Source organism: Coturnix japonica, chromosome 8 (assembly GCF_001577835.2).
Source record: "Coturnix japonica isolate 7356 chromosome 8, Coturnix japonica 2.1, whole genome shotgun sequence".
Taxonomy (NCBI): Eukaryota; Metazoa; Chordata; class Aves; order Galliformes; family Phasianidae; genus Coturnix; species Coturnix japonica.
In genome coordinates this window covers 1,114,019-1,137,292 of record NC_029523.1, presented here as the reverse complement: position 1 = coordinate 1,137,292, position 23,274 = coordinate 1,114,019, and the positions used below count along the sequence as shown (strand labels likewise).

The 23,274-nt window shown below is 40.4% G+C and overlaps 1 protein-coding gene across 1 annotated transcript; it reads left to right on the top strand.

Annotated features, from left to right (window-relative positions):
- Positions 1–155: 155 nt before the first annotated feature.
- On the top strand, positions 156–20,624 carry SLC25A24 (solute carrier family 25 member 24). The gene is made up of 10 exons (XM_015869405.2): positions 156–605; positions 9,298–9,424; positions 10,447–10,534; positions 10,970–11,081; positions 13,425–13,583; positions 13,935–14,087; positions 15,204–15,311; positions 16,195–16,362; positions 17,436–17,586; positions 17,938–20,624. The coding sequence occupies exons 1-10, from the start codon at positions 171–173 to the stop codon at positions 18,114–18,116; spliced, it is 1,680 nt and encodes a 559-aa protein (XP_015724891.1). The 5' UTR covers positions 156–170; the 3' UTR covers positions 18,117–20,624.
- The last annotated feature ends 2,650 nt before the right edge of the window (positions 20,625–23,274 follow it).

Sequence of the window (23,274 nt, the reverse complement as noted above, 5' to 3'; positions counted from 1 at the left end):
ACGTAGTAACTTGCATGAATTTCTGCTAACCAAGAATTTTTGTTAGATGCTAAGTTTTTTGTGTGTATGTATATGCGTGCATCTAGTTGTATATGATTAAGAAGTGATTACCAAACTGAAGTGTTATTGCGCTGCTAGGAGACAGCAGCAGCTCACTGCCTGCAAATTCAATGAGGCTGCCTATGTATTGTCCTATTTATGATTTGTATTGTCCTATCGCCGCCGTGGGGCGGGCCGGGAGGAGCGGCCATTTCACGGCTCCGTGCGCGGCCGCGTCCCGCCTCTCTCGGCCGCCTCGGGCGGGGCCGGTCCCGCTCCTCCTGCGGCTCCTCCTGCGGCCCCTCCCGCCCGCGCCCAGCCCCGGGGAGCCGAGCGGCTGTGGGCGCTGCCGAGCGGCTGTGGGTGCTGCCGTCCGCTGCGCCATGCTGCCGCTTCTGCGCCGTCTCGTCCTGCCCGCCGCCTGCGACGGGAGCCGCGATGGAGACTCGCGGTACGCCAACCTCTTCAAGAAGCTGGACCTCAACGAGGATGGGAGGGTGGACATCGCCGAGCTCCAGACGGGCCTCCAGGCCATGGGCATCCCGCTGGGCAAGGAGGCGGAGGAGGTAGGAGCGCGGCGCGGTTCTTTCCGACTGTCCCTCCCGCAGCCGGGACCTCGCCCCGCCGCCCCGAGGGACGGTGAGAGGCGGCGCTGTCCGCGGGGGCTGCCCGAGCTTCAGCCGGCTTCGGGCCTGCTCCGGGAGCTGTGCTGTACGCTTATAAACGAGGTAACTCGAGTGCAAACTCTATTAGGAGCATGGCAGCTGGTGGTTCTGTTGCCAAATGGGCTTGGCCTGGCTTAGTCATCGCACATCACCTCTGCACTTCCTTGGCCCGTAGAGCACGATGTGCGATGGTGCTTCTGCCCCAGCGTGGGGAAGGATGTAGCTCGCGGCTGTGTGTGTGTCTGGCACTGTTTGCACGATCTAGGTCAGAGTAAGCGTGTCGGTAAAGCCTCCGTTTCAGTTGTATGGCAGCTGGCTTCGGTGTCAGAACAAGCAGGTGAGCCCAGGTCCTGTCAGCATGTGGCAGCAGCTGGTGTCACAGCTCCTGCATGTAAAAGCATCTGTGTATAGCAGTGACCTTCTGACCATAGAACAGATAGTGCTCTCACTTTGAGCTGTAGGTTATGTAGCGATTGTGATGGGACAAGGTGCAATGGCTTTAAACTGAAAGACAGGAAGGAAGAAGGTTAGGAACTATGTTAGGAAGAAGGTCTTTACTCTCAGGCAGTGAGGCCGTGGCACAGGCTGCCCAGAGAAGTGTTGGATGCCCCATTCATGGAGGCCTTCAAGCCCAGCTTGGGTGGGGTTCTGGGCAGCTGGAGCTGCTGGGTGGCAGCTAGCACGTGGTAGGGGGCTGGAACTCAGTTATCTTATAGGTCCCTTCCAACCTAAGCTGTTCTGTCATTCTGTGACTATGATGTCCTGCTATTCCCTTTTCTGAATGATTTTGCTTAAGTCAGTAAAACTTGAGTCATCAAGTACTGAAGTGCACTTACACCACCAAATCTGTCTTGCACATGGGCGAGAAACTTCTCTATTTTCAGTGATGCCTCAGGATTAGAACATAAAATCATTTAATACCCAATTCTGTGTGAGTATTTGTATGATAAAGCAAGTCTGCATTATAAGAGCAGCTTCTAGGTTTCACTTTTATCTCTTTATAAGGTATTGTTTACTGAAGCTGTTGAAGTTGTCTTCAATGGGCTCAGTTAATTTTAGCAGTTGTAACACTTTCTCTTGTGCTGATATTTCATTAGGAAGCAGAGCTGGCACATGGACATGTAAATTATTTTGGAAAGCAGGAGGCTTGTATCTGCGGTCATGTGAGGTGTATGGGTTGGACTCCTGCTAATGGTGGTGTGCAGCAATGCTTAGGCAGTGTTGTCTGGCTTTATGCATCTTTCAGTAGACATCACTTCTAAATAGTGTGGAGGAGTTTGCATTTCAGCTGTATTTCTGCAAGTCAGACATAGGTGCAGCCTCTTTCCTTCTTCCTGATACATGTAACTCTCTGCCTTAGATATTTGAGGGAGAAGGATTCTGCAGGTCTCACATAGTTGAATGGTGCTACTGTGAGAGTATAAATGAGTCATAAGCATGCTTCAAGTTGAATATTGCGTGTTGTCAAAATCGTCTTTATAATGGAATCAGTGTATCTGAATTCTCAGCCTTTGGTTGATTAAGGAGGGACAGTTGGGTCTGCTTACCGATGAGAACTGTGTTGCTGGTTGTGAGCTGCAGTCACGCATTATGTACAAGTTGTTGAAAACCTGCTGTACCAGTTAGACTATAACAATTTAGGGTTTTTAGTTAAAGAGAACAATAGAGGGATAGGTGTCCAGTTTTCTGACGGTTAATGAGGATAGTCTTCCAACATAGTCTACCGAGAGTCCTGAGACGTAAGTGACATGTCTATGAAGTCTTGAGCAACTTGTAATTGAAGTTCCAAGTGATTTTTGTGTTCAGTGTGATGTTTTCCATGCAAAGCACAGGGCTAAGCATCTGTCCAAGCCTTGATTGATGCAGGACAAACTGGTAGTGAAATCCATGAAATCGACTGAGATAAGCTACACCCTCAAGGCTGGAATGGGGAGCAGGAACGGGCTGTTCTAGTTACCTGAGAAACACAGTGTAAGTCATGAGTCATGTTAGGCTTTTGAGATCCGTCAAACAATTACTGGAGTGCACTACAGCATTTATATGCTCACCGTTTTAATGGCGCATGTAGTTTTTACTTGAGAAGACTTTTTATAGTGAGGGATCCTCAGTGAGGCTTGCTGCTGCTTTCTTTCCTGCCTTTATGCAACTCATCTGTTTCCTATTCTTGTTCTTGAGGCTCAAAGCCACGTTCTCTCACTCAGTCCCTATCTCAGGCTCTAGACTGGTGTTGAAATCAGTAAAATGCCTTACTTGGTAAAAAGGTATTTTATTGATAAAGTTACATATTTAGTCATTACCTTTATGTCTGGGGAGGCAGAAGTAGTCTTATAATTGCTACTAATGAGTCAGGAAATGAAATGGAGCAATATTATAAATGTGGTTAAGGGTTCTGCCCTGCTGATAGTGTGATGATGTGGGTATGAGCAGACCTTTGGATATCCTACAGAAGAGCAGATTGCACTTTCCTGTGGCTGAGTCAGGGTGTCAGGGTCTTGCACTTGTTTGCTGAGGTGCACATCTGAGTTAGATCCCCAGAAATCCTCCTGTTTGTAGTGAAACACATCCCTGTGGGGGTGTTGGTCACTGCCCTCATGATGAGCACTGTTCCCTCCTAGTTAACTTTTGGTAAGCAATTGATGGATGTAAGTTGTTTCCTGGCAAAGTCTATTGGCCCATCCCAAATGACAGTATAAATTATTGATCATGCTCTTATTACTGCTTTCCTCTTTGCTCTGAAACAATATATAGTCCCTCTCTAGGGGTTGGTGTAATTTCTGAAGTTACAGAGCTGCTATTCACTCCAGCAATAGACGTGAATGTGCTCCTTTTGAATTAAGCTTTCATTTGTTTTCTTGACAGTTTTACTCATGTTTAATGTACGACGAGACACTCTTTAGATGAAGTAACACAGTAGATATCAGTTTGATGTGTTGGAAGTGGGTCACTTGTTCCTCTTTAAGGAAGAATCATTCTTTTTCTCCATAGAAAGGCATCCTAGCCCAAAGTGACAGAAGCTCACAACTTTGCGGTCTGTTTGACCTGTGTCCTGTCAGTGTGTGACAGAAAAGTAAACCGCCAAAAAATCCAAAATGTCTGCTTCTTAAGGGCTGCCAGGATGGCTCCGTTTTTATTTGGTATGTTACTTGCTAGGAAAGGATAACTTTAAAGCTTTGCAGAAGATTCCTAACACTGTATGTCAGTGCCTACAAAGAAGGAGTTTAGTGTGGTGGCAGCATCAAATGGCTCTTTACAACTACTTTAATAGCTGTTGCACAGTTAATTTTCATTAGGAGAGTTGTCTGATAGTAATACTAAATAAATGCTGGGATCAGATCTCAAATGATCTCATCCTGTGTCTTCAGAATGCAGCGAGTCTCTTAGATACGAGCACCATACATGGTGTGTGTGGTTATACTATTTTTGTTCACCCTTTCCTTCTGTTGCAATCAATCCTTATGGTAAACCTGCAGGAGGCAAGCTCCGTGTTCTAAGCTTCAGTTTGTGCTAGAAACAGCCAACCATTCACACTCAAGAACTATTTATATATCGAGTCCTGCAGCTAGGAGTAGGAAGATGGTATTGGAATGAATAACTGCATTCTGGGAACAGTATGATCTTATTTGGCCTGACTGTCAGGTTTAGACTTAAGTCAAGTTATGCCCAGATATATGACGGCCCCTTTAGTTGAAGGAGCAGTGTGATGAGATACCTCCACGTAATGGAGATAGGGCCCAAAGGTTCTCAAACATTCTCAGTGTTCAGATCATGGTTGCCTTGGAGTAATCAGCTGTGTTTGTGAATCTTTTAATTTCTCTCTTACCTGTGATGAATCAGTGAGAAGACTGGCTAGCCCTTCCCTATTGCAGTGTGAGGTGCTGAGAGCAAAGAGCAGGAAGGGGAAACTGTAGCTGATGCAGTAACAGTCCCAAACAGTATGAGGATGGGGGGGTTCTGTTCATGGTGGTGTCTGACAGTGTCACAGCAGTCTTGTTAGCGTGTTATTGGGACACAGAGGCTGGAGTAATATGTGGGTGCATCTTGGGGCCCTTTGAGTGCATTCCATATTTATTCCTCATCTGATACACTGTCACAAGAGTGGTTTCAATCAACTGTTTTGCATTATTGTCTTGTGTTATGACTTTGTGTCAACTTGGCAGATACAGGTGGGAAATAAACAGTATCAGTTCTTGGTATGGGAGGATGTGTGTCTGGGGAAGATGGAGGCTGCCTGTGTTTGAGCTGTGGCTGGATCTGAGTCCCAATAGATTTCAGTCTAAAACATTTATAATTGTGGAATGCAGAGTTATGTGAATGACTGACGCTAATTATTTTGAAGGCAGAGATGGAAAGAACAGGATAGGGGGAGAATGGAATGACTGCGTTGCCATGGAGAAATATCCTTGAGATAGGCATCTGAAGGATACTGAAAGAAGACATGAATCTTCTGTGTCCAAGAGATTTCACTGTTCTTACCTTGGTGTTGGTTTGTTTTTTGTGCAGTCTCTGTGACTGTGCCCTTTGGAGCTCTGTCTGTAGATTACAGAACAATGAACTGCTAATTGCACCAATTCTGAATCTTTAAATGCTGTTTATTTTTACTTGTAGTTAGCAGCATAGGAAGCCAGAAATGCCCAGTAACTTCTTGATGGATTGCTTCCTGTGAAGTTTTTTTTAGCTGTATGAATGAGCTGAAATAACAGGCTAATATAGGTGATTGGCAATCATTTGTACTTTAGTTTTACATTTTACTTTGGTTAGTTTACTAACCAGAAACGTAGGATGACTTACACACAACACAAAAACAGTGACAATAAGTACTGTATGAAGGCTCAAGTGTAGATTTCAAAGAAAAGTCTATGTAAATGGATTATGATTTCTAGTGTTTTGCATTTTCTTTCTTTTCTATAGCAGTGAATGCATTAAAGTTCACGACTTTGGCACGGAGTAATGTGATAATTCATTGGGACACTTTTGACGTCAGGGTTTGTAGGTGTCTCACTTTGCTGACGTTTTCAACAGACACGCTGGCTTAGGTTCCCACATCTAGGAACCTTTCTGGAGAAGGAATGTTTTATCTGAGAAAGTTCTTCACTGTTTGAGTCTACTTTTGGTCTTTCAAATTCCTGTGCCCTTGCTGTGCGGGACTTGAAAAGCAGTGGTATTAACAAACTACCCAGCAGAAAAAGAACAGAAGTGAAATAAATGTTATAAAAAAAATAAAAATGGAAGGAATGCCATGGCTAAATAGGGTCAGCACAGCAGTGTTCTAGTCAGCTTGTGTGGAGGCCCATAGCACAAGAATGAAAGATGATCTAAATAGATACTGTAAGTATTTGTAGCTCTGTAAGTTGTTAGCAGTTCTTTCTGGTCACTGCTTCACTGTATGGGGGATTTTTATGCTTCAAGGTTGGTATTTTTAGATGAGAAAAGAAATGCAGCCCTTGAAAAAAGAAACTCTTGTGTGTCAGGGCTGGGCCAACTGCTGAAGGGTGATGTGATTCCCTGGTAGGTCCAGCAGTACATGGCAGGTGTTAGTGCTGGGCACACTTAGCACTGGTTCCCAGGGCTCACGCACAGCAGCTGGCACCTAGGCTAGTTCCTGTTCTATTGTTGTAAACACACCTATGTTAAAAATGCATCCAGTTTTCCACCAGAGAAGCAGTTGAAGCAGGAAGTGACATGGTGACAAGTGGTTGTAACTATGTGAACTATGTAATCTAGCAGTGCATGAAACAAGGAGCAGCAGAGTCTGATTCCTCACTGGACATTGGTGAGGTGACTGAACACTGGTTGCCCAGCGAAGCTGTGGCATCTCTGTACTTGGAGGAGCTCACAACTTGACCAGACATGGTCTGACATGGCCTGGTGTAGTTGTGCTGAGTTTTTGCTTATGCTGTGAACAGGCAGTTTGTATGTGCAGGCTGGCACTGCACTCCCTGCAGCACCTACTGGCTTCCAGAGGCTGTGCCCAGGGATTGCTCAGCTCCCACTGGCCCATTTCTGCTCTCTGTGTGGAAGGCACTTCTCGGAGTGCTCTGTTTGCTCCTCAGACGTGCAGATGACTGCTTTTAGTCTCAAACTTACATAAAGAGTACATTTTTATAGGCTTTAAGTTTCTTTTGTTTACATGAACTTTTCAGTTTTGTGGTGTGAAAAAATGCATGTGCCTGCTGAGGTACAACGTGCATTTCGGTTCCCTGCTGTTTCTATTCTGCTGAAACTGGCTTGAAATTTGGAGAAGACCTGCAAGACAGGATAGGTGGATGCTCGTGCACACACACGGCTTCCTAGCTGCAGTGTCAAGTGTGCCTGTGGGGCAGATGCAGAGAAAGGTGCCCCTCTTCACTCCAGCTAATTACCGGCTCTATAAACCTCCTAGGAATTTCCGCTTTCTTTGGCTCACGTCATCCTCAGCGGTGAAGGATTTGTAATTGGAATGTTGCTTATGCTTTATTGTGCCTGTGAGCCAGAACAATGTTTGCCTTCTTCTGTATTTGTGTAGCTCAGGTAGAGAGCGGTACCAACTGGCCTTGATGGGAGTTCATGTCACTGACCCCTTCTCAGTTGGCTGGGAGAGCCTCAGGGCCGTGTGGTAGGGGATGCTATGTGTGCTGGGCAAGGGGCTGAGATGGTGTTATCTTCAATGCAGAGACTCCCTCTGCCAAAGGTCATTCTTAATGGACTTCTTTTGGTGTATTTTTTTTATTAGAAGGTGGTTGTCGGGAATGCATCCATAAACTCAAGTAAATAAGACCTGTTTGTTTTTATAGGATGTGGGCATTATGTGTAACTGAACTGGTGGGTAGATTTTGGTTGACAAGTTATTGATAGCAACAACAGCCAGCCTGGAATATATTAAGTATATCAAGGCCAGAACCATGGAAATATTTTTCTCAGCTGAGATGAAACACCTTTATTGGAGTATGTGTTACCTTGCATATGTTTCACTGTGCATGATATCCTGTATTAGCAGACCTAAATAATTTGCCCTGTATTTCACTGTTGAGTGAGCCTTTTAATTGAGAAGCCTATGGGTACGGTATTTTTTTTATTATTATTTTCTTTTTTATTTTTTTTAGTTTAAACATGAAACTTCTAAGTGTGTGAATAGGAAAGATTAAGGAGGCATTACAAATATGTATGAACACTTTGGAAAGCAATGAACAGACCAGAGTTCTCAGCATATTTTATGTTGGGTGTCTGTAGGCTAATCTTGTTAGACTTTGCTCTCTTGAGGTTTTATACTAATTATGGTGGATTTTAAAAATAAAATAAAAAAAGAAATAAAATTAAAACAGACTGAGTTGATTCCAGTGACTGAGCAAATTCTTTTGTTTTACTGAGCAGTTGTGCAAGGCAGTCTTGTGGAATAGAAGGTGTTTGGAAGAGTTTTTGGCTCATCATGCTATAAGTATGGCTTGAAGAGCTTAGAAACTTCTGCTTTCACATTGCTTTTGTACCGCATGTTGTCCCCTTGGGGTTACCCACACTGAGCGGCAACACAGGAACTGATGCCCAAATGAAGGGACACAACTTCCCCTCAAATCTTTTGTTTTAGAGCAGAAGTGTTGGGATGGACTTCCTTCCCCTGTTCTTTGCATCCTGCCGGATGAGCCAGTGGCACTGTGGGCACATAAAGAGGATGGGCAGCACTCACTGGAGCGGTGCTGCTGGGCCTTCCATCCTGATCCTGCAGCTGTCTGCTGCTCTGTTCGTGGAGCAGTTTGTGCTGTGACTTCAGATCCCAGCTAATACATGTGCAGGGATTGCTTACCTGGGCATTTCTTGCCTCTGTGCTTTGCCTTTGCAGACATGCTGCAGTTGTTACACACTGATGCTCCACGGGATTGGTTTAGTTTCCCTTTTATTGTAAAGTGTGTTTTCACACATAAAGGCTATACACTGCCCTGGCTCATTGAGTGAAAAGTATAAGCCCTAGGCAGCTCTTCCATGGCCTTTGTCTGTATTTCAGGCTTGTTTTCTACGGTGCGGGCAATTGTATATTGTGTTCAACTCATGGTTAATTTTATATGTAGGCTGTCTGATCTGTGGGGCAGCTAGTAGCAACCACATGCCAGAGTGGAAGATGTTGTTGTGGTGTGTGTGTGGTGAGGGATTTTCTGTGTCAGCAGTTAAATAGTTAATTGCTGTTATATTTCAGAATAGACCCCTAGATTAAGGAGTAGCAGAGACAGTTTAATGGTACTGCAATGTCATGGACTTCAAGCAGGGCTAGAAAATCGCAGGCTTAGAACTGTTTCCTGCTGTGATTTTTGTCATGTCTCCCAGGCTGTCTTCCACAGATGGTTTGATCCCTTGTAACTTGTGTTTGAATAAGGAAGTTTGAGGGATTAAAATCTACTGCTCTCTTTAAGTATGGACTTTTTTCCCCTTTTCATTATGGAGCTACAAAGAATTAGTTAAATTCAGGGGATGAAACCATCTCTGGATTGTGTGCTTAGGTGTGTGTTTTCCTGACTTGACTCTCAGTGTGACCAATATGGTACTTGTTAAACCTCAGCTGTGTTGTGTTGTCATTACCTTGTGAGTTGTTGTGTTTCTTAAAGTCAAATGTTAATTTTTCTCCCAACAGAAAATCTTTAAAGCTGGAGATACTAACCAGGATGGACAACTAGATTTTGAAGAATTTATGCAGTATCTTAAAGATCATGAGAAGAAAATGAAACTGGCGTTTAAAAGCCTGGATAAAAACAATGATGGTATGCTGTTATTTCATGTGTTCAAATGTTTGAAGAAACTACATTGTTACCTTAAGTTTTGTTTTAATTGGAGACAAAAAGTTGTGTGTGGGAATCCTCAACTTCTTTGCCCTACTAGGAACACAGTTATGGTTTACTGTAGGTTGAAATAAGTCTTTTTTTTAAATTTTTTTTTTTCCTTTTCTTAATGAACTTCCAGGTTTGTTAATCTGGAGATCTTTGCTTTGTAGACAGTGAAGCCATAAGGAAGTTACTGTGTATGAATTACTGACAAAGTTACTATTAACTTACTGTGTGTTTGTATCTTATTTGGGCATGGGATTTAAATGTTCTTACCTTTGCTCTGTCCTTAGATAATAAAAATGCATAATCTCTTTAAATTTTTAAAATTATTTTCTGCTATTGTGTAGATGTTATAGAACGTTAGAAACATTGAATGGCTTAGGTTTGAAAGGACCTCAAGGATCATGAAGTTCCAATCCTCCTGCCAACTGCTAGACCAGGTACTAGATCAGGTTGCCAAGGGTTCCATCTAGAACTGGCCTTAAACACTTCCATGGATGGAGCACTCAAAACCTCTCTGGGAAGCCTGTTCCAGCACCTCACCACTGTCAGAGGGAAAAATTTCCCCCTGACATCTAAAGGAGGGAAGGTTTAGATTAGTTTAGAACCTCTCCCCTTGTCCAATCACCTGTATGAAAAGTTAGTCTCCCTTACATTTATTATCTCCCTTTAAATTGGAAGATCTTCCCACAGCCTTTTCTTCTCTGGGCTGAACAAGCCCAGTTCCTTCAGCCTGTCTTCATTCAAGAGGTGCTCCAGCTCTGCTGGCCACGACTTATCAAGAGCAGACTGGAGAGCAGACTGGCAACCACATTAGTCAGTTGCTTTAGGACCCTGTCATCTATGTTGTCTGACTCCGCAGACTTGTACACATTCAGTCTCATGAGGCAGTCACGGACCAATGTGTTAAGCTGAATGAACTCCATATTGTATATGCTCATCATCTTCTTTTTTCCAAGGGAAAATTGAACCATCAGAAGTTGTCCAGTCCCTCAAGATACTGGGTATAAACATTTCAGAAAAACAGGCCGAAAAGATTCTGCAAAGGTCAGGAATTAATACTTTGAGCTTCTTTACCTTCATATTTTGTATAATTCAGAGAATGCAATAGTTGAATGGATTTCTAACTTGGAAATGGTGCTCATGCCTTCAGTAGCACATATGTAGGAATTCTTACATTGTATCTGTTCTTGGGTTATAGATGGATTAGTCACTGTTTTAGTGTATGGTTATGGGAAGGGATTCTTTCTACCTTATTTCAGTACAAATATTGTTGATAGAAACAAAGGTTGTTTTATGTTTTTAAAATGGAGAACGCTACATACACTGGGGTAGGAAATACATGGTATTGAATGATTATTGTGGCAGATATACCCTTGAAGTTTCCATATATTGTCTGTAGGCTGGATCGTTGTGATGGCCAATATTTAAAATAAAGTGTTCCTTTTTCTGTCTTTTGTTTGTCTTTTTTTTTTTTTTTAGTATTGATGCTGATGGGACAATGTCAGTAGATTGGAATGAGTGGAGAGATCATTTTATGTTTAACCCTGCCACGGACATAGAGGAAATAATCCGATATTGGAAACATTCCACTGTAAGTTCAACTTGAATGCATCTTTTAAGTTCATTTCTGCTGGGACAACTTCCAGTATTGAGCATAACAGCTTTCATATACCTTTTAATTCCTATTAATTCCTAGGAAGAGGTATTTATTTTCCCTTGGGGATATTCCATAGAAAGAAATTTATAACAGTATCAAGTGTTCTCTTTCATATTACGTTACATTCTTCTGTTCAGTGCTTTGGTTATGTTGAAACATACGTGAAACATTTTAACTCATATATTCAAGTCAGTTCAGTAATTGTGTTTCTGTAGTAATATTACCACAAAGTCACAGTTGCCTTGGTCAGCGATACATTCTTACATTCTTCTGTGCCTTGGAATTTCATTAAGAATGATAGGATGTACAGCAACAAGCAGACAGTTTTTTTAGGTTAGTGTTGAATGGAGCTCTTACCAACTCAGTGTCTGACTTGAAGCAACAAATACTAAGGTAAATAAGCCAGTAACAATCCACTTAATTTTGTTTTTCTTGTATAGGGATGGGTAATCCGTTTAGTTTTGAGATAATCTGTAAAGTTAGGTGAAAATTAATTTCTTTGAACGTAGTGAGACCAATCATACTTGGAGGGACTGGTCAGCACTTACATCTCAGACTGCCTTTTACTATGTGAAATCTTAGAGCAGCTCACACTGCATGGACTAAATTCAGATGTGCTTGCCAAAAAGATACCAGGTCTGTGTTTGCTGAGTACTTGGAGTTGATTTGTGATCAGATGGGCATGGTCCCAGCTTGTGCAGCTAAGAATACTCGTGCTTTAATCATAGGCTTTGTATCACTTGTAAAAATAGATCTGTTCTTGTTATTGTGGTATGTTGTTAGTTATTCCGAAAGAAGAAATACTGATGTCTCTTGTGGTGTTCTAGTTGGGGCTTGGTGATGACCCAGTTATCACAGCAAGCATAATCCAGCTATGCAGTTACACAGCTGGTGCTTCAGATAAGAGCAGATGCGAGATGTCACATGCCTGTCTGACAGCTCTTGAAACTGCTTGCTTTTTTTGAATTGTAGACTGTAATAATTATACAATTGTGTAGTTTTAATTAACCTCAGGCTCTTCTGAGGAGATAGCTGCACTGGCAATTATTAAGGTAGTTGTGATCTTTGTTATAAATCTCTCCTAAATTTATGAGGCTTAGAGATTTAGCATTTAGGGGTCAGTAGACGTAAAGTTAGAACTCGGGTAGATATGCATATAGTATCTGTAAAATCTATTGATTTTTATATTTTGAGAGTTCTGGTTGATACTTAGTTACTATTTGTTGTTGAGTAACTGAAGGCATGGAAATCATGAATGTTAGAAAGAGGAAAAGATTTTTCTCTCAAGTCTCTTTCATGTTCAGTACTCAGATTAGTTACGTTTTACCGTATTTGTGGATTTATGTGTAATCTGCATACTGCAATTTTTACAGTCTGGATAAGCAAGTCATTAGTCAGCTTATTTAATAGAGATCTCACTGGGGTGTGGTGTCTGAACTCAACGTTAGCAACAGTAAAAATGAGTTTGTCAGCTAACATACTTTCAGTTCAGTACTTGTTATCATTTACTGAAACATTCCTGATTCTTTATAGGCTTTCTTCAGGTAGCTTTTTGTTATCTCTGGTGCAGTTCTGTTTTAATCATGCTTATAAGTTACGCAAACGGCAAAGAATCCATTAAATGACATGTACGAATAATATAGACTCTAGTGATAAAACTTTCCAAGGCATAATACTGGGATGTTCTTTGATCATACTGGATGGTAATGCAAAGATGCAACTGTTAATGAGATGTCCAATGTGTATAGCTGAATAAAAATCATTACTATGTATTTCAGGGTAACTGGTAATGAGAGTAAACTTCACAGAGCTGTCTTTTTATAAGCTAATACTCAACAGCTATGGGGAGTTGATTTTTCAGATATATAAAATTATAAGTGAAAGATGTCAGTAGGGGGGATAAAGAATCCCACATATGTGTGAATAAATTAGCACGAGAGAGAAATCTCTTGTTAGTGTCCTTAAGAGATTACCAAGCTAATCCTGGAAGACTGTCTGGTGAAAGGTTAGCATTGACAGTAAGTATTTGAGCCTTAGTGCTCTCTGGAAACCTTTACTGACCATGAGAGGATGTCTTTGGGTCATACTCAAGACAGAAATTTGTCATAATGTTTAATGATGATGGTGCAATCTTTGAAATGGTGGGTATTTACGTTGAACTAAAGTTATATTTACATAATCTTAGATGGGCAGTTAATTTGGAATTAGAACTATTGATAAAATTGAGGTAATGGAATAAGATGGTCATTTGCAGCCCTTTGCTTTGGATTCTAATAGGTGTTGGATATTGGAGATAGTTTGACTGTTCCAGATGAATTCACAGAGGAAGAGAAAAAGAGTGGACAGTGGTGGAAGCAGCTCTTGGCAGGAGGAGTGGCTGGTGCTGTCTCTCGAACAGGTACAGCACCTTTAGATCGTCTAAAAGTAATGATGCAGGTAGGTGCAATGTCTAAGAACTTCATCTCCATTATATCATTTCAGTTTTAGGGACCTGCTACAAAAAGCAGATGGTCAAGTAGAATATGTAACTTCTGGTGATCTGGTTGCATTTTAACAGGTTCTATATTTTGTGCCCATTAGAGTGTTTTCCATATCGCTACTGGCAAAAATGTAGACCATGTATTATTCTACTTGTGCAATTAAAATGTAATTTTCAGTGGTGAATAGGTTTGGTTTTTTTTTTTTGCTTGTTTATTTATGCATTGACTGGTTGCTTAGGTGATGAGTTTTACAAGTGAATTAGAGTACTAACACTTAGTCTGTTGGTTTTGTTTTTTTTCTTTTTAGGTTCATGGTTCAAAATCAAACAAAATGAATATTGCCAGTGGTTTTAAACAAATGTTGAAAGAAGGTGGTGTTCGATCACTCTGGAGGGGAAATGGTGTAAATGTTGTCAAAATAGCTCCTGAGACAGCTATTAAGTTCTGGGCTTATGAACAGGTAGGATGCTAAATCAGAAATGGATGTAGTAGCATATAAAATATTGTATTATTCTTACTGTTTATTATGTGTACTGTTGTATAGGAGTTCTTGTCATGGTTTAGGATTTTGTAATAGTAATGTAGAGTTACTCAGGCTTAAAATAGCCTTTATTTTCTGCTAGTTAAAAATCTCACTTTCCTAATTTGGCCATTGAATTATAAGCAGCGTAGGTGAAATCTGTCATAAATTTTAAACTGTAGTTCAGTTTTCATTACTATATATGTTAAGATGTACTGTGTTAATCTCATTTTTTTTCTCTTCAAAGTGAGAATAACCAAAACCTTAGCTCATTTTACTAGCTGGATTTGCGTAGGGTTCTTAGTAAGTCAAATATCACAGTGCTGTGTAAGATGCCCTCACCCTGGATTTGAGTTATATTTACCTCAGAATCAGCTTTACACATCATGTTAAGGCTTAATCCTCCTTTGGAAAATGAACTACAGTTCTGGTGTAGTTAACTGATTTTTTTTATTTTATTTTTTTTTCCTTAGGTAAGGCTAAATTAATATATTGCATGTTTTTGTACAGCAGTGAAATAAAAGCAAAAAAAAAAAAAAGTCAAACAAATGTTGGGGTATTGCAAGACTGAGTGGCATCTTTCCATATAGGAACTGTAAGCATTCTGTTCCTTCCTCTTGCTCAGCCTTTTCGGAGCAGACATTAGGTGCATTTCTATACAGTGGCAGTTGTCCTGTCTGGTACTGTATGTACAGCTCTGTAGGTGCCCATATGAGCTGAGCTTTTCTTCTCCAACTGAGGATCATGATTTGCAAGAGAGTCAGAGCCCTCTTTGGGCAGCACATTGTAGGCTGTTTGTAGAGTACTGGACGGTAGTGTGAGTGACTGGCACCTTTAACATATAGGATCTTTGCATGCTAGAATGATTGTTTTTGTGCATCATTGATAATAGACTTGGAATAAGGATAGTGCAACTTTGTTGTGTTTGTAAATACAACTATTAATATGTGAAAAAATAAGTGAAGCTTGAAAAGACATGTTATATTGTACTCCTAACTGCAGCAGAAGTCTTGCATCTCCTAAAAAGCATGTGATATTTTGTATTTATCTTTACAGTATAAGAAGATACTCACTAAGGATGATGGAAATTTAGGCACTGTTGAAAGATTTGTATCGGGCTCTTTAGCTGGGGCAACAGCGCAAACTTCTATTTATCCCATGGAGGTTAGTAGCAGAGAATTTGCTTCTATTTACAGATTACCAGATGTCAGGTTGGGCATTTTTGCACTTGCAAGTATTGTAGGAATTCCTACACATACACTCTTATATACATATACTCTTGTATCCTATATTGTTACTTTTACTTTTGACTTCTTTTTAGAATTTTAGCACTAAACACATTAGAATAGACACTGTTCTAGTTGATGGCTGTCACTTTTCTGTATGTATAGCTGTCCTTTTAAGGTATCTTTTGCTTCTTAAAAGATAAGGGGAATTCAGGTGTTGATATCACTTGTGTGCACCAGAAATCTGGGTTATTGCATTGCATGATTGTGTTTTGCGTGAATGTCCTTTTTGAAATATACTATTAAATGTGTCTTGAAAATGTAGTTTGGTAAAAAGAGATCCTATAATGTGTTTAACATTAAGTACATATTCAGACTTGTTTCTGAATTAGGCCTGTCTTTCCCATTATGTATGTAAGCAAGGAATGATCTTGTCTGGAACACAGCCGATAAAGTTGTGTTATGATAAGAAGCCAGGTCAGATGAAGAGCTGGATTGTAGAGGAAGAATAAAACAGCTACAGGAGAGGCTTGATGGATTAACTAGTCTTTCCTCTATAGAATATATTCCTATGTATTATTTTTTTTTGACTGAATTGTAAGGTAGCGTATATTAGTGTTTGTGGTGGTGGTCTGCATTCATGATAAAATCGGAAGAAGCTTAGTACCAGACAGCCCTTAACAGTCATCATAAAGACCTGAACTTCCAAATTCAAAGCGTTTCCAGAAAATTGAGTAAGCAGATATGCATTATTGTCCTGTATTTATAAATTATGGTAATAAAGTATGTATGTAACTAAGGCTACTGCTTCTCCCCTTCAGGTTTTAAAGACCAGGTTGGCTGTGGGTAAAACAGGGCAGTATTCTGGGATGTTTGACTGTGCTAAGAAGATCTTGAAGACAGAAGGTGTAAAGGCCTTCTACAAAGGCTATATTCCTAACATTCTGGGTATAATTCCTTATGCTGGGATTGACCTTGCTGTTTATGAGGTGAGTTCAGATTGCTGACTGTGTGCTCATGTATTGTCTACTAGTTTATTTATGAACTGAGTAAGAGTTGCTCAGGTTTATAATACATCTGTAGTGTTGCAGTTGCTCTGGATAAATGGGAATTGTTACTGAACTCACCTGACTTTGATTTACTTTTTGCCTTCATTGGAGGGAGACTGTACAGATTGACACTTAAATGCAAGTTTCATCTAACGTTTCTTCCATTCTATCAAACAAGAAATGTACTCTTAAGGAGGCAGTGTATTAGATTTTGGTAACACAATGCTCTTGTGTAACTAAATGACCCCATTGGCTGGGAACATAACCTTTATATAGCAAACCCGAGCCTTAAAAACTTGAGTAGTGTTCATACTAAGTTACATGTCCTGTAGCTATGCTCATTTTTTGCTATTTTTGATTTGTAGTTGGATCAGAGTAATTGAAATTCCTTATGTATTTTTGCATGTCACCAGAGCTTTGTAGTTCTTGTGATCAGTTTCAATGCTGCACTGGTTCCTTTAAAGGGGAACTGGCACCTCTTACGATCATCAGCACCAGTTAAAGTGTTTTGTCTACCTTCAGATATTGAGTGTTGCTTCAAATTATGCCCAGTAACTAATATGCACAGATGAATTTTACTAGAGAAATCTTGTGGTACTGTAGCTATTGTAGTCAGCTTTAGGAAGTGTTTTCTAGAGCTGTATGGGAGTTATGTCCTACAGCTTGCATCTCTGCTTGTGCATGGAGTGACTTGCCTGGATGCATAAGCTTTTGTTGCACCTGGTGGCATGCTGGGTCATTACTTCCCAACTATTAACTAGAACATGGGCATTGCTGCCTGTTGCTGTGTGTGAGTATTAAAGAATTCTTTTTCTTGGCACTAACTGCTGCAGACTGCAGTCCTTTACCACATGGGAAGGTCTTTATGTGTAGCCTTTATTCCAGCCCTACATGTGTGCTTTCAGGGAGCTTAATGCTTTTCAGGATGGAACCTGTAACAGATTTTAATAGTAAACAATTATTTTCTTTTTCCAAATGCAGATATCTTATTATTTAATCTTTTATCTTGACAGCTCTTAAAGAGTACGTGGCTAGAACACTATGCATCAAGCTCTGCTAACCCAGGGGTTTTTGTGTTGTTGGGGTGTGGTACTGCTTCCAGCACATGTGGGCAGTTAGCCAGTTACCCTCTTGCTCTGGTCAGAACACGCATGCAGGCTCAAGGTGAGTCCCATCGTAATGAAAAAGTTGCTGTGTGTTCTCTTTGAAGTTGCATCATTTGTGACAGCTGTAGGCAGGATTTGGACCTGGGGGTGGGGGTGGGGGATGCAGGGGGAAGAGGAAAAGCTTGAAATATTGAGAGTATATTCGATATGTAGGTGAGTAATGCATTTCAGTGGGGTTTAGGCACATGGATCTCTCTGGTATATCTGGGGATTGAAGAGACTTGCCATGAAGATATATATTTTCATTGTTGGCCTTAAGAATGATAAGCTAGCCACTCAGTTGTTTAATACTTGCTGAAGAATTGTGGTATTACTGGAACTGTTGAATAACGCTGTCTTCCTATTCTAGCATCAGTGGAAGGAGCTCCGCAGCTGAACATGGTTGGTCTCTTTCAAAGAATTATTGCTACCGAAGGAATCCAAGGACTTTATAGGGGCATAGCCCCTAATTTTATGAAAGTTCTTCCAGCTGTCAGTATCAGTTATGTTGTGTATGAAAAAATGAAGCAGAATTTAGGAATAGCGTGAAATTAAGGAGAAAGGTGAGATATTGCTGATTTGGTTGGAATTATCAGGACAAAAATGATTTCTTCAGTAATCTGCTCTTAAAATTACAGACTCTTGAGAGAGACTCTTTACTTCTGTTTTTATCCTCCAGTGGGAAGAAACTTTTTCAATTTCTAGATCACCATTTGTAAACAGATACCTATATTGCACTTTAATGTCACTAAATTGAGGAAAAGAATCCTGTATCTTTTAATCAACTATATGCTTACATATTCATATAATCATGTATATTTTATTCTTCTGTTTTCTCTAACTGAATTTGTCTCAGATGAAACCAAAGGTAGAGGGAAGTTTGTACTGCCTTGATACTGAATAGATGAAAGTGACTGTCTTATCATGCTGCCTGTCCTCAAACAATTCACAGATAACATTTTGCACTTCTAGAAGTAAGCACTTAGTATCATTATCATCAAAGGCCGTCTAAGTTCTGAAAATTGTTATGTTAGGTACAGGAAGGGATAGTGTAACACATTAAATGTAGTCCACCACCTTTATTTTCAAGCTGACCTTTCTTCTTTAAAGACTATGAGCCTGAGAAATTACTGCTCTGTGGTATCTAGAATACCTCAATTGATTTATATCATGTTTTTTGTAATGCAGCCAATGATTTTGATATCTTGCTTCGTTGTACCTGCTTTTGCACTTGTAAATGCTAATATGACAAGCTTTCAATTACAGTTAGATGTTTTATAGAATCACACTATACAGAAACAGAAAAAACCTACTGGGTTACTGGATCCATTCCTACACGTCTAAGTCACTGTTTAAAAGTGAGGTGAAGAATCTGATATTAAGGTAATAATGAATTAGCTGTTGGATGTGTTAGAAGAAATGATGTGATTTAGACAAGAACTCAAGCTCATCATAGCTGCCTTGAGGAGAAAAGGCTTCTTGTTCTGGACTCGGTTTCTTCCCTTACTCCCAAAGGGTTACAGTTCCCTGTGTGCTTTTAGCAGATAAGGGATTGTGTTATTATGTAAAGATTTTAATGGCTTGTCAGAAGGACAAATCCGCTTTTCCTCACTGTCTTCTGTGTGCTCTGTCTCCTCTGTATGAAATTTGGGTCATGAAATACTGAAGCATTTTGTCTGTGTGACCAAATGGAGCTGTGGATCTCTAATGTCTGTCGGGTTCACATTAACATAGCACGTGAAGCACACACAAGGAACTTGTAAATACTTGAGAAACAGTTCCTCATTTATAGAAAAAAAAAAACTAAAGCATCACTTCCTCCATGTAGAAAACAGATATTTCCATATGTAGGTCACTTCTGTGTGGTTTATTTTTTCCCTGGATGGATGTGGAGCTGGGGCTGGTGGTATGATTTTTCTTTTTTTCTTTGGCCTTCAGTCCCAGATATTGAGGTAAGAATAACAGTTAGTGTTGAATTCTGTTGGCATGCTTTTTCTGCAGTCTATATGATGTCTTAATTCTGAATTTACAGTAATCACAAATTTACAGAGGTAATCTTTGTACTCATGCTGACCTTCAAAAAACACTTCTTTGACCACTTCCTAAAATTGGATTACATGGACATGGATAAAACCATGACATGCGGGAAGAACTTAGTTACTATGTGAAGTTCCTGCAAGGCCTTTGAGGATCTCTGTGTGTACACACAAAGCCAAACACACACAGACAGCTGCCCCATCCACATGTGCATGTGTAGACACAAAATTGAACACATCAACAACTGCCCCTTGCTCCTTGTACAGAATACTGGGCCATGTTCTTCAGTCAGCAGGTCAGGTCTATATCTGTGTTCAGTGCTTCCATGCTTGTTGTGTTGTTGTTTTTATCATAAACTGATACATGACTTCCTAAGATCTGTATTATCAGATGTTCTATCGGACTGTAGAGAATGACAGCTTTGGCTGTGCCTTTTGGCCTTCCATTTATGGAACCTTTGGACTTTGCACTTTTTTTAAAGACTGAGAAGTCATTCTGTCCAACTCAGCCATGTGTACAAAGCCTTTCCAGCCTGAATGTTTCTTGGTTTTGCCAACACCTTTGTATCTTGTGGGATTTTTCAGATTGGTGATGTTGCCTGGTTGTGTTGTCTGACTGTGACCAATGAGCCAATGTACTGTATGTGTGATGACTTCAGCAATGTCTACCTTCCAGACTTGGTCCTTTTTATTATAGTGCGCAAGTGCCATTATGAACATTGGAAGTTATGGTGGTGATGCTTTCAAACATGGGAAAGATGGAGTCCTCAAAATTCATTTTTCATTATGTGCCTCTGTGATGACTGTTCAGTTGTATATTCTCTGTCTCTTAAGAAATGAATGTTTACCTTTTTAGCTATATAAAACTACCAGTTTCTAATAAATGTTTGTTTCTTTATTTGTTTCAATTGTGCTGATCTTTTTCATGGCCAGTAGACAGGTGAAAATTCCTTATTTCCTTATAGGTGTACAATTCACTGTAAAAGAAAATTAAACGTAATTTATCTAATGGTGTTTTAAAGACTAGTTTGTACTTTTTCTTATTGGAAATACTGTTTGAGGTGTTTTATAGCTGATTATCATTCTATCAATAAAACCTCTCATGGCATAATGGAAGATCAAATAATGATCGGTATTTTCTGCTTGTTGATTGGGCAGCATAACACCATGATTGCACCTGCATGACTGAATTATTAATCAAGGAAATGTTTGCTTTTGTTCTTGGTGTTTATCTTCCTTTGATGTTAATCTTACTTCCAAGTGAAAGGATCAATATAAAGCCTTTCCAAGATAATTGTCTTAATTAACTCTACGCTCGTAGCATGTTTATCTGTCACAGCCATTTCATCCAGCTTGTTCTTTTAGCTTTCAGTGTGTTCCACTCAAGTGTTGTCATAACCACTAGTGAAATAAAACAGGTCAAAGGTGCGTTCTGAGCTCTTAGATGAGTGGTGACAGATATGCAGGTTGATTTCTCCCTTGTCTTAAAATGTTTAGTCTGAAGTGTTCTAAGTAGTACCACCCAAGTTATGCCTCTGGATTTCAGGACAGAGGTTTCTGTTATCTGACTGGTCTTGGGAATGGCTCTTGAGGCTTCAGTGAAACAAAAAAAAAGATAGTAATGTAAAGTATTTTGTGGTGAGGGCTGTGGATATTCGCCATTATGGCTTTAGGATATTGGCAGCCCTGCTTTATGAATTGTTTCCATATTAAAAGTGAGTCTGGGGTCTGAAAACTGAACAATTGTTTTGTATTTTGTCAGCATTTGTGAAATTTGGGGTATGCGTTATTTGTGTTCCATAGATAAAAAATTGTATGAGCTTTGTGCTTCTGAGCTCTGAGGATGTTCTGTGAAACAGTCAGTGGAGGAATCTAGTCTGTATAATGTTTGCGCTTAAACCTACACAGTATCCATAGACACATATAGAAGTATGTTTTCTTACCTATATAAAGCCTTTTTTTCTCTGTACAAAGTTTGTGCATCTCTGTTGTGCAGTAGCTGGAGTAGCTCCCAGAACAGCTGTTTAATTGGGTGCTTTTATAGCAGCAAAGCTGTCCATGCTGTTATTTCCTCTGCTCTCTGACAGTATGAGGTTGAAGTATCCATTAGGTTCTCTTTAAATAATGTTGGTATCACACAGACTGAGATCCCAGACTGTTTTCTACTCTGTGGACTCATGTAAACTGGAATGTGTAATGTTTCTTTGAAATAGGTTAAGACAAAAACATTGTTGAAAGGTAGGTGAACTTTTGAATGGGTAGATGTGATGTCTTACACTCAGCATTTTGCTAACATTTGACCCGTAGTTGAGCTCTTGCATGGAAACACTCAATATAAAACAAATGCAGGATGCTTTTCAATTGTTAATAATTGGTTCCTGCACGCTTTGTATGTGAACTGAACTCCCTGGTGAGCCTCAGCAGTGCTACTTGATGTGTGTGGAGGAAATGCGTGGATTCACTTTGAATTCGAGCAGCGCCATCTACTGTTGTGTCCTAATACTGAGTTGAGAGGAGGAAAGTTGCTGGCATGTAGCAAGCTTCTTTACCAGCGGATGGCTGGAAAGCAGTTGGTACAACGTTACCTGATAGTGTTTGAGTACTACACTAACGTGTTCCTGAATGATGCTGGGATCAGGCTGGACTGAGGTCTGCACTGAGGGCTGTGCCAGCTCCTCACAATATTAAACACTAGAATTGAGGGTGAATAGAAGACTCCTTGGCGAATGTTACTCATTTCACAGCACTGGTGCAGGAGCTGATTTGTTTTATGGACACGTAGCTTGAAAATGTGTAGCATCTTTGGATGAAGTCCAGCCCCCTCTTTTGTTTTCATCTTTGGGCTAACAAATACTCTTCTCTTCACAGCCTACCTTTGTGTTTGACACACCTCATGACTTCCTGTCTGCCACTCCCAAATTAGTCTAATGCTCTGATTATATTTAATTGTAGGAATTGAAGCTGTGCCTTTCCTGCTGTGGAACCAAACGTACATTCATCAGTGTATTGGAGCACATGGGACAAGTCTAATAACGTTTCTTCTCCCTGTTGAGCAGGCTGCATCCTGGAGGCCAAATCACATATCCAAATATACCCTGTGAGATCCCCTGCAGTGCTAGAAGCCCATGTTATGTTAGCAATGCTCTGAAAGACATCTTGCATGTACAACCAGTGGCAGCTGGCTGGTTTGCACAAACCATTTCTTTCAGAGCCTCGTGTTTTGTGTTCATTTGGGCTTAGCACCTTGACTTTTGAGTTCAGGCTTTGGACTACCTCCCTGTTCTTTCACCTTCACCCTTTGTGAAGTTGAGCATATGCTTGAGTGAGAGCCCATGGTCTCATCTGGAAGAAAAAATGCAACAGTGACCATATTGCAAGGTTGTAAGGTGAGGAAAAATGTGTCAGTTTTCCTCTTGATTTACTGTTGGAGAGAATGAGATCTGCTTGGTGGCTGCCAGGTCCCTGGAGAAGGCCCATCTAAAAATCTTTTTGCTGTATTTCATGTATTGGGATGTTTCTTTGTTAAAATCTAATCATTTCAATCTCCTCTTTTGCACCTGGAAGAACAAGTGGTTACAGCAGCTGCTGTTTGTCTTCCTCTTTCAGTTGCTGGGGTAACTCAGCAGGTGTATTTCATCCCTTTTGGCCTCTTGAGAAAACCCAGGCAGTTT

What these genes read in the sequence shown, in the direction of transcription:
- SLC25A24 (XM_015869405.2), top strand. Translation starts at nt 171, where the DNA reads ATGAGGCTGCCTATGTATTGTCCTATTTATGATTTGTATTGTCCTATC. An exon ending in GTCTAAAAGTAATGATGCAG is followed by an intron (nt 13,584 to 13,934) that starts GTAGGTGCAATG and finishes TTTTCTTTTTAG; the next exon opens with GTTCATGGTTCAAAATCAAA. An exon ending in AGTTCTGGGCTTATGAACAG is followed by an intron (nt 14,088 to 15,203) that starts GTAGGATGCTAA and finishes TTATCTTTACAG; the next exon opens with TATAAGAAGATACTCACTAA.